Source organism: Martes martes (genome assembly GCF_963455335.1).
Source record: "Martes martes genome assembly, chromosome: 1".
NCBI lineage: Eukaryota > Metazoa > Chordata > Mammalia > Carnivora > Mustelidae > Martes > Martes martes.
In genome coordinates this window covers 213,379,713-213,396,919 of record NC_137888.1, presented here as the reverse complement: position 1 = coordinate 213,396,919, position 17,207 = coordinate 213,379,713, and the positions used below count along the sequence as shown (strand labels likewise).

At 49.5% G+C, this 17,207-nt stretch overlaps 1 protein-coding gene across 1 annotated transcript in view; it reads left to right on the top strand.

Annotated features, from left to right (window-relative positions):
* CATSPERD (cation channel sperm associated auxiliary subunit delta) overlaps positions 1-17,207 on the top strand; it is a gene marked incomplete at both ends in the record, with an annotated part of 48,464 nt that overhangs the window by 21,694 nt on the left and 9,563 nt on the right. The window contains 8 exons of the mRNA XM_080822367.1: positions 632-714; positions 2,377-2,553; positions 7,444-7,557; positions 8,338-8,427; positions 9,639-9,697; positions 12,798-12,876; positions 14,845-14,897; positions 16,601-16,675. Coding sequence (XP_080678493.1) covers positions 632-714; positions 2,377-2,553; positions 7,444-7,557; positions 8,338-8,427; positions 9,639-9,697; positions 12,798-12,876; positions 14,845-14,897; positions 16,601-16,675 — 730 coding nt within the window. The remainder of the gene's footprint in view (positions 1-631; positions 715-2,376; positions 2,554-7,443; positions 7,558-8,337; positions 8,428-9,638; positions 9,698-12,797; positions 12,877-14,844; positions 14,898-16,600; positions 16,676-17,207) is intronic.

Here is a 17,207-nt window from a genome sequence, read left to right as displayed (position 1 = left end):
AAGCCATCGCAAATAGCATCTCAGGATTTCTTTGCTGCTCCATTGTTGTCCCGCTGCTATCCCCAAAGATGAGCTTCGCCTGACTAGTGTGTCTCCTCACACAGCTCCCGAGCTGCACACTTAGAGGCAGAGAGTGGGACACACTGGGGAGGTCACTTGGGTGCTAAGTCAGTGTCTCCCCTGCTTGCTGATAATCCCATAACATCCTACCGTCTGTGTCCCTGTAGCTGTTTAAAGTTAACTTAGAGTTACAGAAATCCATGATATAAAATGCTCTTATAATTAAACCAGTAGTGCATGGTCCTTTAAAGGATTTTTAAAAAAAATATTCCAAGTACAGTTGAAGTCCCCTGAGGCACCTGGGTGGCTTAGTTGCTTAAACGTCTGACTCTTGATTTTGGCTCGGGTCATGATCTCAGGGTCATGAGATCGAGCCCTGCATCGGGCTCCGTGCTGAGCGTGGAGCCTGCTTGGGGTTCTCTCTCTCCCTCTCTCTCTCTCTGTCCCTGCCCCCCACCCCACTCATTCTGTCTCTTAAAAAAAATTATAATAAACTTCTTATATTTTTTATATTTTTGCCCTTTGAAACAACCTCATTTCAATTTTGTTCCGTCTTGTTGGTTTTTCCTAGATGAATATGAACTGGCAGTTTTAACCCAGGAGAACAATTTGTATTACGGCAGCCTGGGAATCCTGTCAAGTTCTCTGATCAAAGTAGGTAAAATCAAAGTAGTGTTGTTACCCATCAGTGAGGAAATGGTATTATTCTCAAACCTTTTTTTTTTCTTTTTGAGAGAGCAAGCAGGTGGTGGGGGCCAGGGGCAGAGAGAGAGGGGAAGAGAAAAATTTTTTAAAGATTTTATTTATTTATTTGACAGAGAGAGAGAGACAGAGAGGGAACGCAAGCAGGGGGAGTGGGAGAGGGAGAAGCAGGCTCCCCGCTGAGCAGAGAGCCCGATGCAGGGCTCGATCCCAGGACCCTGGGATCATGACCTGAGCCGAAATCAAGAGTCAGATGGTTAACCGACCGAGCCATCCAGGCGCCCTTCTCAAACTTCTGTCCTTTTTCTGAAAGCTAGAAATCACTCTAGTTATTGAAACAATCATAGTATTTCAATAACAGAGTAATAATTTAATCAATATTGAATTAACATTAGTATTGAACAAATTTAACAATAATAGTGATTTTACTGGTTGTGAAAATCACAACAGCAGCCGCTAAAACCTACTGAGCCCTGAGAATATGGCAGGTGCTAGTCTGAGCGTTTTCCTTCTGCTACCTCATTTAATCCCAACCATCATCTTTTTTTTTTTTTTTTTTAAGATTTTGTTTGTCAGAGAGAGAGAGCGAGTGCACAAGCATGGGGAAGTGTAGGCAGAGGAAGAAGCAGGTTCCCCAGAGAGCAAGGATCCTGACGCCAGGACCCGATCCCGAAATGCCAGGATCATGACCTGAGCCGAAGGCAGAGGCCCAACCAACTGAGCCACCCAGGCATCCCAATCCCAACCAGCGTCTTAAGAAGTGGAATCTTAGGGGGGCCTGGCTGGCTCAGTTGGAGAGCCTGTGACTCTTGATCTCAGGATCATGAGTTTGAGACCCCGGCGGGGGGGGTGGGGTGGGCGGGAGCTAAAAATAAATAAATAAACTTTAAAAAACAAGCCAGAAAGAAAAGAAGTAGAGCCTTATATGGTCCTCATTGGACAGACGGGAAAACATGGATAGGTAGGCATGGATAGGTAGGAAGTGGTGGCAGGGAGGGGTCATTTCACACTACCTTAGACGTCAGGCCCATCTGTTTCTATTTCATTCTCACAAAGCCCCAGGAAGGAGAGCAGAGCATCCAACTTTTACAAGGGAGGAAAAACTGAAGTTTGCCTCTTTCCTCAGGCCTCTTAGCCCATCAGCAGCTGAGCCAGACAAGTCCTTAAGTGTGATGATCCCTACTTTGGTCCTTTGGCTGCTTGAGCTGCAAACACTGTAGTTCCAGAAGGCTGACTGACATTGGCATAGGATAGGACAAGGAGTATAGGGCCGTCTCCTTGAAGCCTTTACCCTGACATTCCGACGCCCAGGGCATTTTCTGGGTGAGGGTCCGTAGCCTTCGTCCTGACTCTCCAGTCCCGTCTAGGACCTGTGCGTAAGTCTAGACTCAGTTCCTGCCTATCCTCTCCGATGAGGAAAGACAGAGTTTCCGTTATTCATCACCAAGGAATTAATGAAGCTGGAGAGCAGGTATTTCCACGAAGTGTGCCGATGATTTTCTTTCTCTGTTTGTTTGTTTGGTCTGCCTTCTTTAAACCTGAAACGTAACATAAAATGGGCGTCCTCAAAAACGACTTAGAATGACCTGATTCCTGAAATCGCTTTCCTCTTAGTTTTCAGGCCAAAACATCTGGTCCCAGGATGCAGCCCTGATGTTCACGGATGTGGGGAGAGTGGAAATACTGACCCCAGTCCCCGATTTGATGTTTCCAGCTTTCGATTTCCAGAAGTGTTCCGTGAACATCCAGGCGATTCTCATGGATCCCCAACTCCAAGTTGACGTGTGCAAAGTATGTGATCATCGCTGTTTGGATCAATGTTCGGGGCACTCTTTCTAAAAAAAAAAAAAAAAAAAAAAAAGGCAAACCTCACAGAGCCAGAGCTGGGCATTTGTCATAGGTAACCACACCCTAGAGCTTCGATGGGCATTGCTGGGGGGAAATAGGGGGCGGGCACTTAGACCTGAATTTCACCTAAACAACTGAATCTGGCAGCCAGCCACCACTGCCCCCAAAGGCAGTGGTGGGTTTCATGCCCCTTATTTTGGATAGAAACATACATCACTTTAGTGGACACTCTTTGGAACAAGAAAGCCAGCCAACCCCTAACAACGGTTTGGAAGAGGATAAAGCAGATGGTGTGCCTGCGGGGACTGCTTCCTCCTCCAGCAAAGGAACGGTCAGTGTTCTCCGGAATCTGACCCGGAGAGCTCTGGAGAGGGAGATCCGATTGGGCTTGGGGCTTTCACCCAGCCCCGGGGCCCGCCTTGACCCTCGCTCAAAGCAGGGGGAAATTCCAGAACTATGTGAAACATGGAGGCATCAGTTCTGACTCGTCGTTCTGCGAGTAACGGTCCCAGTCGAATGGGGTTACGCCGCAAAAGCAACCGTTGCCCGGTGCAGCCGGGAGGTCTGATGGTAGAAGACCTCGGGCGAGTCTTGATTTCAGCAAGGAGGCAGCTCCTGTCCACCTGTCCACCCTGCCTGCGGGGGTGTTCCACGCTTCACCCTGAAGATCCGTCTAGACGCCGCTGGGAAGCCCTGGGTCCTCACACCGCGCCATCGAGCTGGCGGGTGCAGACGGGCCGCCTCCCACAGTGTCCCCGGCAAGAGACAGGGTCTCTCATCCGAGCTGGGCAGAGCCCATGAGAAATCCCCGCCCCCCGAGTGTCTCCCGCATCTCATTGGCTCAGGGGAGATGACAGGCCCACTCTTGCGCCAATCGCAGGGCTGGAGGTGAGCCAATCAGAGTCCACACCTTCGGATGGCAATAACGTCAGTCCACCAGGCCCTGGGCCCAAGGATGAGCCAAGGACTCGTCTGCGGATGGAGACTGCGCATACCCTGGGGAGGGGACCAGCCCCGGGACAGAAGTGGCGCGGTAGCATCTCGCGGCCCCTCCCGAATCCACTCCCGCAGACCCCGGAAATCCCATGGGTCAGAAGTGCAGGAGAACACCATTTCTTTCACTTTGAATGTTTAAACTGTCCCCAGGGCGGAATCACACGTTGCTTTTTTCCGGTGATGAGCACTTTCAGGGTCTCCTCTCTTGGCACTTCCCCACGCCCAGTGCAAGGCTGTTACCTGCTGTCGCCGCGCTGGGCGTGACATCCCCACAACCGCTTTATCTCCCAACCGAACCCTTGTAGCTTTTTGAACAACTTCGCCCATTTTGCCCATCTCTGCCCCCCCACCCCTGGCAACCTCCAATCTTTTCTCAGCATCTATGAGTTTGGCTTTTTCATTTCTTTTTTAAAAGATTTTATTTATTTATTTGACACGGAGAGAGAGATCACAAGGAGGTGGAGAGGCAGGCAGAGAGAGAGAGAGAGAGAGGAGGAAGCAGAGTCCCCACCAAGTTGAGAGCCTGATGTGGGGCTCGATTCCAGGACCCTGAGATCATGACCTGAGCTGAAGGCAAATGCTTAATGGAAGGAGCCACCTAGACGTCTCCATTTCACAAATTTTTTAAAAAAATTTTATTTATTTATTTGACAGAGATCACAAGTAGGCAGAGAGGCAGGCGAGGGGTGGGGGTGGAGCAGGCTCCCCCTTGAGCAGAGAGTCCGATGTGGGGCTCGATTCCAGGACCCTGGGATCATGACCTGAGCTGAAGGCAGAGGTGTTTTTTGGTTTTTTTTTGTTGTTGTTTTTTTTAAGATTTTATTTCTGGGGCGCCTGGGTGGCTCAGCAGGTTAAAGCCTCTGCCTTCGGCTCAGGTCATGATCCTAGGGTCCCAGGATCGAGCCCCACATCAGGCTCTCTGCTCAGCGGAGAACCTGCTTCCTCCTCTCTCTCTGCCTACTTGTGATCTCTGTCTGTCAAATAAAGAAATAAAATCTTTAAAAAAAAGATTTTATTTCTTTATTTGACAGAGGGAGAGATCACAAGTAGGCAGAGAGTCAGGCAGAGAGAGAGGGGGAAGCAGGCTCCCCCTTGAGCAGAGAGGCCGATGCAGGACTCGATTCCAGGACCCTGGGATCATGACCTGAGCTGAAGGCAGAGGCTTTAACCCACTGGGCCACCCAGGTGCCCTGAAGGCAGAGGTTTTAACCCACTGAGCCACCCAGGCACCCCCATATCACAAATTTTAATCCATTCATCCGTTCATGGACATGGTTGATTTCATGTCTTGACACGGAGCTGCAGTAAATATGGGAGGAGATTCCTCTTTAAGACAGTCGTTTCATTTCCTATAGATACACACCCAGAAGTGGGATTGCTGGGCCATAGGGTAGCTCTACTTTTAATTTTTTGAGGCACCCCTGGATTGTTTTCCAGCACCCATTTACATTCCCAAGGAAATGCCATCTCGGGGTCTGCCCTGTCCAGCAACCTCATCCCATCTCTCAATGCTCTGAAATCCCCGGAATCAGAAATAAGGTCAGTGCTGTGCTCCCTGGCACCCAGCTGACTCGGTGTCCTGTGTCTGCCAGGCCGCTCCCCTTCTGAAGGGCTGCCGAAGGGTCACAGAGAGGTTTCAGGGTGTCCATCTCCAAATGGCCTTTGAATCCAAGGCACTTAGTGATCGGAGAAAAAAATGAAGTGTCTATGCCACACACCGAGGGTATCGATTTAGTAAAATAGCCTTTTGTGAAATGATGGTGCTGATAGATGGGAGTGGTTTTTTTTTTTTTTCTTGTTTTCTTGACTTGCCACTGTAAAATATCCATCCCTAACCATGGGGATTTTCTTGTGGGCTCTTGAAATCCCATGTCTGGAAATTGCTGGTCTTAGGCACACATGGAGGAGAAAAAGAGAGAGCGAGCAGTAGTAGGCTTTGTGCAAACGCTTGGCCCCTTGGACTCTTCTGAGAAAGGTGGCTGTGCCACTAGCAAGACGTTTTCCCAAACCCCACCAAAAATGACAACAAAATACAAAACAAAAAGAACAAAGCACCCAAACAGCAACTACATGGCATAACGAAAACCCATGGAGGAGGCCTGGCGGGCTCAGCTGGAAGAGCGTGCAGCTCTTGACCTTGAGGTTGTGAGTTCGAGCCCCACGTTGGGTGTGCAACCCACTCCAAAACAAAACAACAAGAACAAAAAAACAAAAACAAAAACCAAAAACCAAGACTAAAACAAACAGCAAAAAGCCCATGGATGAAAGCTGGGACAGGGGCGCCTGGGTGGCTCAGTTGGTTCACCGTCTACCTTCAGCTCAGGTCATGATCCCAGGGTCCTGGGATCAAGCCCCGCATCGGGCTCCCTGCTCAGCGGGCAGCCTGCTTCTCCCTCTCCCTCTGCCTATTACTTTGCCGGCTTATGCTCTCTTTCTCTCTATCAAATAAATAAACTAAATTTTAAAAAAGAAAGCTGGGGCAATTAGTTGGATAATTTGAGTCCACAGGGATATAAATAAGTGACTGAGTAAATAAAGGAGCAGAGGCACATTCCCCCCTACAGAAGAACTCTGAGTAAGGTGCTTGCATACACTCCCCCCTAGAGGCGTTTAACCACCACCCCGTCCTGTGCGCACAGGCAACAGTCTGGAAAGGGGGAGTAGCCACTTGGTAGTGGAGAAGCCTGGCAGGCACCAGATTAGCCGGGAAATAGGATGGACTTCGACAGTCCCGCAGCGAGGGCAGGAAGTCCCAGGTTCTCTCGGCTGTTTCTCCACCCCAGACCTGGAATCAGCCGCTTCTCCAAGAAGCATCTCATTGGCTGGCTGCCTGGCTAGGACGGCAGGAAGCCAATCCGTTTCCTTGAACATGGGGTAAATAAAAGGCAAGATGCAAGCCTTTATCCCATTTTTCCCTTCCAACTGTTCCAATGGGTCGGCGGAAAGTAGAAGTGGGAGAGAGTCTGCAAAACTCCCCCGGCAAATGTGTGCAGACAGAATGATAGAATGTGGTCTTGCGGCAACCCCAACATCAAAAAGGGTGGCAGCCAGCCCCAGGCACTGCTGATGGAGGATCAACCATCCGTTGAGTCTTGCCAACGCGATCCCACCCAAGCCCAACGGATCTAGCTGCCGATCTACCAGAAACTCTGAGCACAAAGCAACACGCCTACCTGTGCCAGGAAAATCCAGACCGTGGGAATCTACAGGTCCAGCTTCCTGGGCGTTTCTAAGCTGCATAGAGACGGAAAGAAAGGGATGAGGTGGGGGGCCTGGGGATTGAAGGAGCCTTAGAGAGAACAACGTTTGAAAATGGGCAGGACTGGGGCGCCTGGGTGGCTCAGTGGGTTAAAGCCTCTGCCTTCAGCTCAGGTCATGATCCCAGGGTCCTGGGATCGAGCATCGAGCATCGGGCTCTCTTCTCAGTGGGGAGCCTGCTTCCTCCTCTCTCTCTGCCTGCCTCTCTGCCTACTAGTGATCTCTGTCTGTCAAACAAATAAATAAAATCTTTAAAAAAAAAAAAAGAAAGAAAGAAAATGGGCAGGACTAAGTCCCATCACTTAGGGATGCACATGTAGCAAGAAAGCGATCGTGGTAAAAGTCAGGTGTTGGGGGGGCACTTCTGGAGAGAGGAGGCCCTGTGGTGGGGTGATGGGGTGGACCTCGAGGGTCTTCGGGGGCTGCAGGATCTAGCCGGGAAGACACTGGCATGAGTGACAGATTGGAAAGTTCCATCCCTGGGGGAGACCACTGAAGGCCTCCCACCTGCTTGCCCGTTCTGCTTTTGGGAACAAGAGTTCGGTTTAATTCATGGATGTGTTTGGCGTTTCTGCCTAGGCGGAACTTCTGGAAGGAGAATTTGACAACAAAATGTACACCATTGACATGAACAGCAAACTGGAGCTGACGGCCCTGATGATCCCACGGCCCGGCATGTCCCTGATCCCTCTGGTAAGGCCGCCTCGGCGTTTGGTGGGCGCTCCTGAGACGGGGTGCTCCCCAGGGTCCCAGGCTCTCAGAGTCCCCTGGGATCCCCAGGGGGAGACCTCACTCAGGTCGCTTCGTAGACATGCCCTGTCCTGCTCCTCAACGAGCCTCTGCCTGTCTGGCCTCCTCTCCCGGGACCTGTGCGCCTGGTTCTCCACCCTTCTCCGGGGCTGCCCGGCGCTTCCCATAAGCTCCTCTTCCTCTTAGTCTGGCCGGAGCCTGACTCATGCCTTCCCTCAGGCAGCGGGAGGTGCTCGAGAGACAGTGAGTCTCCCCAGACCTGAAGCCCAAATGTCCAAGCCTGGACTCTCGGGTACAAGTAACGGATCTGAAAATGGTGGGGGCGGGGCGATAAATGCAAGGTCATGGGATGACATCCAGCCAGCCGGGACCAGCGCCTGGAAGGGGACACCAGGCTGGCTCCGGCTCTTATCTGGGCTCCCTTCCCAGCTCCTCCTGTGCAGGTCAGGCCTCTGGGTCTCTCCAGGCACCCGGGAGGGGTCAGGGGTCTGCAGCTCTGGGCTGTCTGCAGCACGGGGCTCAGAGGCCAAAGCTGGGGAGTGGTCGAGGTGCGGCACATTTGGGGATTAGAGGGGCACCCGTTTTTGCAGAGCAAGCTTGGTTTTCAATGGGAAGGTGCACGAGGATACATGTGGATGAGACCCGCCCCCCTCCCAGTGGCACCCCTTTGTGCCTACTAGCCCAGAACATCTGTGTGTGCTTCTCCTCCCCGGCCCCTGGCAGGCAATGGTGAGCAACCCCCACTCCCTGGGCCTGCAGGCCACCATCTATGAGGACGGCTACACTTACGACGGGAACACCAAACACAGGCTGGTGAGCTGCGCCCCAGCCCCAGCCCCAGGTGCGCGTGAGGAAGGGCACAGCCTTGTGGGCGCCCAGCCCACGGCAGCCACCTTAAGGCGCTCCTCGGCCTGAACTTCCTCCCTCCTTTCCTTCCTCGCACACAGTGGGGTAAGGTGCTGGACAATCTGGAGAGGACACAGCCGGGCCCCTCCCCCAGGCAGGGAGCAGTCTCCCAGGACAAGTGAGGTCTTTAAGGTGTCACGGGGATAAACTCAGAGGCCATGGCAGGGAGCCTAACACAGCCCTGGGGAAATGTGGGTGGTTGGGTAAACTGAGGCATGAGGATGGAGGTGACCTAGGGGGACCAGGAGAGGCTTAGCCAAATAGGAGTCTGGAGGATCCATGGGGCAAGCCAGGCCTCTTGGTCGCACTACAGGCTTTGTGCTTGACGCCAGAAGCCTAGGGTGGGGTTGGGAGGTTTCCAGGGGTCAAGGGCAAGGCATCAGTCCACCATAACAGAGCCTTTGGACCAGTCCTCGCCACCTTCTAAAGAAGAGGGGAGGGGCGCCTGGGTGGCTCAGTGGGTTAAAGCCTCTGCTTTCGGCTCAGGTCATGATCCCAGGGTCCTGGGATCGAGCCCCACATCAGGCTTTCCGCTCCGCGGAGAGCCTGCTTCCTCCTCTCTCTCCCTGCCTGCCTCTCTTGCCTACTTGTAATCTCTGTCTGTCAAATAAATAAATAAAAAACCTTTAAAAAAAAAAAAAAAAAAAAAGAAGAGGGGAGACAGTCACCTCTCACTACATGTCCTCCAGACAAAGGCAGCAAGGAAATGCAGGGGCATGGGGTGGTCATTTCCATGAGCTTCTAGAAGTCTTTCACTGGTGGTACAATTAGAATCAGGGGAGGGCTGGGGCACCTGGGTGGCTCAGTGGGTTGGGCCTCTGCCTTTGGCTCAGGTCATGATCTCAGGGTCCTGGGATCGAGCCCCGCATTGGGCTCTCTGCTCGGCAGGGAGCCTGCTTCCCTTCCTCTCTCTCTGCCTGCCTCTTTGCCTACTTGTGATTTCTCTCTGTCAAATAAGTAAAATCTTAAAAAAAAAAAAAAGAATCAGGAGAGGGCTGGACGCTCTCCAGGCTCCACCTCCCAGGGCCCCGTCCTACCTCGACCTCCCCGGAGCCCTGACTGTGAGCGGCCCCAGGCTGTCCTACTGTCGCAATGCCCGTTTGCCCTTGATTCCACAGAACATTTCCCTGAAGCAGCAGCACCACTGGGGCAGAGCCGACCCCAATTTCACCTCCAGGTATGTGGTCGGTCACCTAGACCGGAGTGGGAAAGGGGTGGCCCAGGCTATCTAAGGGGTTCCCTTAACGGGAACTGGGAACCCGGGGCCAACATCCAGACTCCCTCCCTCCAAGGACAGTAAGACCAGAATAATTGAAAACAGTTTCTAAGTAGTGAGTTCCTCAAAAAACTAAACCTAAAATTACTATATGATTCAGCAATCCCATTTCTGGGTCTACACCGGAAAGAAGGGAAAGCAGGGACTCAAACAGATGCTTGCACACCAGTGTTCACAGCAGCGTGATTTACAGTCACCAAAACATGGAAGCCAGCCCTGTGTCCACAGACAGATGATTGCATCAACACAATGGCATCCATCCGCACAATGGATATTACTGAGCCTTAGAAAGGAAGGACATCCTGACACCTGCCCCAACGTGGACAAACCTTGAGGACACTCAGGTTGCCCAGTGAAATAATCCATTCCTGGAAGGTCACGTCCTGCAGGATTCCACTCCCAGGAGGGTTCCAGAGTATGTAGCTCAAAAAGTTTTAATTCTAGATCTAGAATTTTGTACCACTGTACGGTATAATTGAAATTTGCTAAGAAAGTAGAACTTAAATATTCTCACCACTACCCCCAAACAAAGGTAAATATGTGAGGTGATGGGTGTGTTGGGGGGGTGGGATCCTTTCACAAAATGCACAGATACCAAATAATTACATTATATACCTTAACGATCTTACGATTTATTTATCAGTTTTACCTTAGCAAAGTTGAAAAACGTAAATAGAAAGTTAAAAAGAGGGGCGCCTGGGTGGCTCAGTGGGTTAAAGCCTCTGCCTTCCGCTCAGGTCATGGACCCAGGGTCCTGGGATCGAGCCCCACATCGGGCTCTCTGCTCAGCAGGGAGCCTGCTTCCCTCTCTGCCTGCCTCTCTGCCTACTTGTGATCTCTGTCTGTCAAATGAATAAATAAAATCTTTAAAGAAAAAAAAAAAGAAAGTTAAAAAGAAAAGTACGTTGTATGTTATTAATATAGAATGCATGTTCTTCTCTCACACACTTATGGTGAATTTATTTTAAAATCACTCAATTTTTATATGTACATGGCCATTAGGAACATCCACCAGACCTCCCAGGAGAGATTTTCAGACCACATGCTCAGACTTTAATCCAACAAAACTGGAACTGAACAGCCAGAGAAGTAAAACCAGTAACAACAACAACAACAACAACAAAACCCTTTTCTTGGAAATGAAGAGACACTTTTCTAGATAATTCTTGAATCTTAGAATCCATGGAACACACCTAAAGTACTCAGAGGAAAATGAGTACCCTGAGCACTTTTATTATTAAGGGAGAAGATGGACTAAGGATGCACAAACTAAATATTTAACTTGAAGAACCAGGGGAACCACAAAACGAAGGGAATTAACAGTGATACAATCTGAAATGTATTAAATAGAGGGCAAAGAACAGTGTCAAGTCACAATGAGACACAAGGCTGGTTCTTCAGAAGACCAGTACACTGGATGAGACTCCGTGATCCTGACAAAGGAGGAGAGAATTGAAATGAACATTGGGAATAGAAAATGAAAAGTGTGGACACAGAACCCATGAAAAGAATAGTTGGGGCGGGGGCGGGGGGGGACTTCCTCAAACTAAAAAGCTCCTGCATAGCAAAGGAAACCATCAACAAAGTGAAAAGGCAACCTGCTGACTGGGAGAAGATACTGAGGCTGATCTCCACAATATGTAAAGAACACACACAATCCAATAGCAACAGCAACAACCCGATTAAAAACGGGCAGAATATTTGAATAGACACTTTTCCAGAGAAGACCTCTAGATGGCCAATAGTACGTGAAAACATGCTCAACGTCACTGATCCTCAGGGAAATATAAATCAAAACTACAACAGGATACCACCTCACACCTGTTGGAATGGCTAAAATCAACAACACAGCAAACAACAGATGTTGGTGAGGATGTAGAGAAAGGGGGAGCCTCTTGCTCCGTTGGTGGGAATGCAAATGGATGCAGCCAGTCCAGAAGACAATATGGAGTTTTGTCCAAAAGTTAAACATAGATCCACCATACAATCCAGTAATTCTGCTTCTGGATATTTATTTGAAGAAAACAAAAACACTAATTTGAAAAGATATTGTGCACCCCTATGTTTATAGCAGCATTATTTACAGTAGCCTAATTAAGGAAGCAATGTAAGTATCCCATCTATAGAAGAATGGATAAAGAAGATGGAGTGTATGTGTACAATGGCGTATCACGCGGCCGTCAGAGGGATGGAATCTTGCCATTTGTGATGACATGGATGCATCTTGAGGGCATTGTGCTGAGCGCAATAAGGCAGAGAGAGACAAATACCATATGATTTCACTTACACGTGGAATCCAAAGAAACAAAACAAATGAACAAACAAACAAAACAAAACCAACCTCACAGATGCAGAGAAAAGCTGATGGTTACCAGAGGAGGGGGGTTTGGAGGGTGGGCAAAACAGGTGAAGAGGATCAAGAGGTACAAACTAGCAGTTATGAAATAAACAAGTCACGGGGCTGTAATGTATAGCAGGGGAATATGGTCAATGAGAATGTGCTAACTTTGTATGGCGACAGATGGTAACGAGGATTATTACGGTGATCGTTTTGCAATGTATATAAACCTCAAATAACTATGTCATAGACCTGAAACAAATATGGTATTGTATTTCACTTACACCTCAGGGAAAAACAGGACAAGAAAACGTGTATGTAGCTCGGGGATAATGAAATTGGAATTCAGATGTTTTCAATAAGTTATCATATGTAAATGAACAAAACTGACTCAAGAAGAGGTAGAAACTCAAGGGAGGGTGGGGCCGCCATGTAAGAGCAGAGGTTCTCTGTCACTGTTCTGGAACAAATGGCTGAGTGGATGCATGAGTAGATGGATGGATGGACAGAGGGACAAATGGATGGATGGAGGGATGGAGGGATGGATGGATGGATGATGGATGGATGCATGCATAAATAAATTGATGAGTCAGTGATTATTTTTAACACTGACCCTATGTGTGACACAGGTGTGCAATACCACACGATCCCATTGCCTTGCAGCATAAAGAGACCCACAGGATCTACCATCACTCTGGACATAGCCAACAAGGAAATTTCGTGTGTGGACCTCAAGCCACTGGTATGTCCCAAATTTTTGTTCCATATTCTTTGTTGTTAGTGTTAAGAATGATGGCAGTAGTGGGAGGTGGGCACGGCACCTGGGTGACTCAGTCGATTAGGCATCTGACTCTTGATCTCACCTCCGGTCTTAATCTCAGGGTCATGAGTTCAAGCCCTGTGTTGGGCTCCATGCTAGGTGTGGACCCTGCTTAAAAAAAAAGAATAACGGCAGTGGGCATCCTCTATCTTTTCCTCTGAGCCCATGCTCAGAATCTGAAAATGGAGGTAATCCTGTCCCAGTTGCCAGGGTCACTCCCTTTCCCCCTGACAGCATTCCCCAGGGCGCCCCCTCATGACTCACCATCCTCGGAGCAAGTGCATGGATAGTCTCTTTCCTTGTTGGACATCCCCAGAACAAGACTCACCAACTCTGGTCACAGCACTCTTCGGCGCTCCAAGAGAATGGAGAACAATATACATCCACACAGAAACCCGTGCACAAGTATTCATAGTGACATTTTCATAATAGTCAAAAGGTGGAAGCAACCCAAATGTCTACCTGTGCGTGAATCAATGAACACATAAGGGCCCGTCCTCACACTGGAATTCAGCCTTAGAAAGGAAGGACGTCCTGACACCTGCTACAACATAGACCCCAAGGACACTGGGCTCAGTGAGAGAAGCCAGACCCAGAAGGACACATCCCGCAGGACCCCACTCCCAGAAGGTCCCCAGAGGAGTCCTGTCCACACAGAGAAGAGACCATGGGAGCCAGGGTTGGGGCAGGGGGTGGGGAGTCCATCCTTCGTGGGGAAAGAGTCTCCATGTGGGGAGATGGAAAGTTCTGGAGAAGGATGGGTGTGCTTGATGCCACTGTGATTTGCCCTTAGAAACGGCTAAGATGGGGGCGCCTGGGTGGCTCAGTGGGTTAAGCCTCTGCCTTCAGCTCAGGTCCTGATCCCAGAGTCCTGGGATCGAGCCCCACATCGGGCTCTCTGCTCAGCGGGGAGCCTGCTTCCCCCTCTCTCTCTGCCTGCTTGTGATCTCTCTCTCTGTCAAATAATTAAATAAAATATTAAAAAAAAGAAATGGCTAAGATGGTGAATTTTAGGGGCGCCTAGGTGGCTCAGTTGGCTGAGTGTCTGCTTAGGTCACGGGTCCTGGAATTGAGTCCTACATCGGGCTCCCTGGTCCGTGGGAAACCTGCTTCTCCCTCTCCCTCTGCCTGCTGTTTTTCCTGATTGTGCTCTCTCTCTCTCTCTCTGTCAAATGGATGGATAAGATCTTAAAAAAAAAAAAAAAAGATGGCGAATTTTATGTTATATATATTCTATACCACAATTTTTGTAAAACTGATATAAACCTTGCATTCTGTTCCTTGATAAATCTGTGTTTGTTTTTTTAAAGATTTTATTTATTTATTTGACAGACAGAGATCACAAGCAGGCAGAGAGGCAGGCAGAGAGAGGGGAGGAAGCAGGCTCCCTGCCGAGCAGAGAGCCCGATGCAGGACTCGATCCCAGGACCCTGAGATCATGACCTGAGCCGAAGGCAGAGGCTTAACCCATTGAGCCACCCAGGCGCCCCGCCCACCTTAGCTTTTTGAGAAACACAAATAGCTTTTTCCTCTTTTCTCCTGTTTATTGAAGCCCATCCACTCATTCATTAGTTGGTTCATTCATTCATTCATTCATTCTTCTCCTCGGCCTTCTGTATGCCAAGTATTATCCTGCATTTATAAATTGGTTTCTGGTTGGAGCTCAGTGATGGGGTGCACTTAGGCTCACCCCATAGCTCTGGGAGGGTCTTAGGGCTTGAAAGCTCCAACGGCCAAGCCTGGCTCCAATGAATCCCAGGAGCCGGGGTCACCGTGTCAGGATCTGCGCTCATCGTGTCCAGTCTCCCCTGGGTGTGAGTGTTTGCTGTGGCTGGGCCATCAGTGGCCCTCACTGACCCAGGTCAGCGTGTCCGCCTCTCTCCTCCACAGACGGCGTTCATTTCAGTGGGTTGCGACCAGGAAAAAAAGATCGTCATTCAGAAGTAAGTGTGTTAAAGTCGGGTGACATGGTCCTGTCCACTTTTGTGTATATTTAACATTTCCATAGCAAATAGTCAAATAATGAATACTAATGGTTTAAGTTGGTCTTCTGGCACAGTGACCTCCCCTCCTTTATCAATTTGGTGATATTTACATTTTTTTCCCTCTTCCCTAATCCTTTGCAAGTTCTCTTCCTTTTAGGAGTCCCTGAATTCCTCATTTTGATTAAAATTGCTTAGGGTTTTGGGTTTTAATTGGTTGCTGAAATTTTGCAAAACTTTGCCTTCAGTATCCATAGCTACCCCCCCCTCCCCGCCCCCGGAATGCAGCCATGAGAATCCAATTAAAAAAAAAAAAAAGCCGGAAGATTGGCCAAATTGCCACACTTTTCCCCCTCAGGCAGTGGTGTGCTGATAAATGCATAACAATTGGTTCGGGTGGAGGGGGAGGCCCCGAGTCCAAGCATGTGCCAATTCCGGTGGTGTGAATACGCCCACCCTGTCGATTTCCAGCTTCTGCTGGCCCACAAAATTCCAGAAGATTTAACACTTGGCTCTCAGGAGCTAGTCGAGGCTGGCTTCAGCTCTCCACTGCTCGAGGGCAATGATAAACTCAGGCGATGATTTTACCACCGTTTCCCCAAAATGGAAACATTTTGTTGAATCAATAAATTGCATAGTTAGGACATATGTACAGGGAACATTGTTTAAACAATATACAAATAGCTTCTGCCATAAACAGAGTAGGAAGATATTTGTCCCACGTGGAACCAACAAAGGCTCGTATCCAGGCTTTATAAAGAATTCCTACAAATTAATCATCATAAAAAAAAAGACAAAATTTTTAAAAAGGGGCAAAAGTCTTGAACAGGCACTTCTGAAAAAGAAAAAGTAAAGAAATCCATACGCTTGGTAAAAGCGCTGAAAGGGTGGCCAACCTCACTTAATAGGGAAAAGGAAATGAAAACTTTTCTTAGAGGCCAAATTCACTCACCAACGTGGTGAAATTTACAGAGCGTGGCCAGTAGCAAGGGCTGGTCAGCGCGGGGAGCCCCGGGCGGCCTCCGGAACGCACCAACTTTGTGGGCGGGTAGGTAGGTTTTCCAGGTGCTTTAGAAAGCACGTCTTTTGACCCCGCAACTCCAATCATGCATGTGGACACTGGCAAGGGTTCCAGAATGTTCTGAGCAGTATTATTCCTAATAGCTTCTAGCTGGGAGCAAGCCAGCTCGGATCCCTCGACAGGAGGATGGACCAACAGGTACGGTGGTTGGATGAATGGACTGTCCCAGCCACGCAAACCGTCAAGGCAGAACCGCCTGGACGGGGTTGTAGAAACATGGAACGGAAGGCGCAACAGAACACACACAATGTGATTCTAGTCTTTAAAACCCCAAATCAGGCAGAAAGAAACTGTGTTGCCTAAGGAGGCATGCCCGGATCTAACACTACAAAGAAAATCCAGTAAGTGATTGTCTCAAGAGTCAGGACACCCAGCGCCGAGGTCTGGGGCTCGGATAATCATTCTCCCACATGAACTCGGGCTCCTTGGAGACTCTGGGCAGGGAAGAGGCAGACTGAGCCTGGAAGTAAGAAAGGACTCAAAAATGAAACCAGCCGGGGTGTACGTGCCCAAGGGAAGAATTCACGATCCTTTCGGTGCAGCATGGGGGTAGGGAGTTCTTACCACCTTCTGTCGCTCACAGCGAAATCTCAGCCTGTCAGAACAACATCCTCGACCCCGTGGGCCTTCAGGACAATTACAGCTACGTCATTGAGAGGTGAGCCCAGAGATTTCCGTTCACGCCCTCCCTCCCGTGACTGCCCCCTAGCCCCAAAGGCTAATTGGAAATCATTTTTATTTTTTTATTTTTCTTAAATTTTATTTATTTATTTGACAGACAGAGATCACAAGCAGGCAGAGAGGCAGGCAGAGAGGGGGGGGGAAGCAGGCTCCCCGCTGAGCAGCTCGATCCCAGGACCCTGAGACCATGACGGGAGCCAAAGGCAGAGGCTTTAACCCACTGAGCCACCCAGGCACCCTGGAAATCATTTTTATTTTATTATTATTTTTTTAAGATTTTTAAAATTTATTTGACACAGAGAGAGAGAGAGGTCACAAGTAGGCAGAGAGGGGGAAGCAGGCTCCCCACTGAGCAGAGAGCCCTATGCAGGGCTCGATCCCAGGACCCTGGGATCATGACCCGAGCCGAAGGCAGAGGCTTTAACCCACTGAGCCACCCAGGTGCCCCTGGAAATCATTTTTAGATTGATATCTGGACTGTAGGGAATCTGAGGCGGGGAGGGGACAAG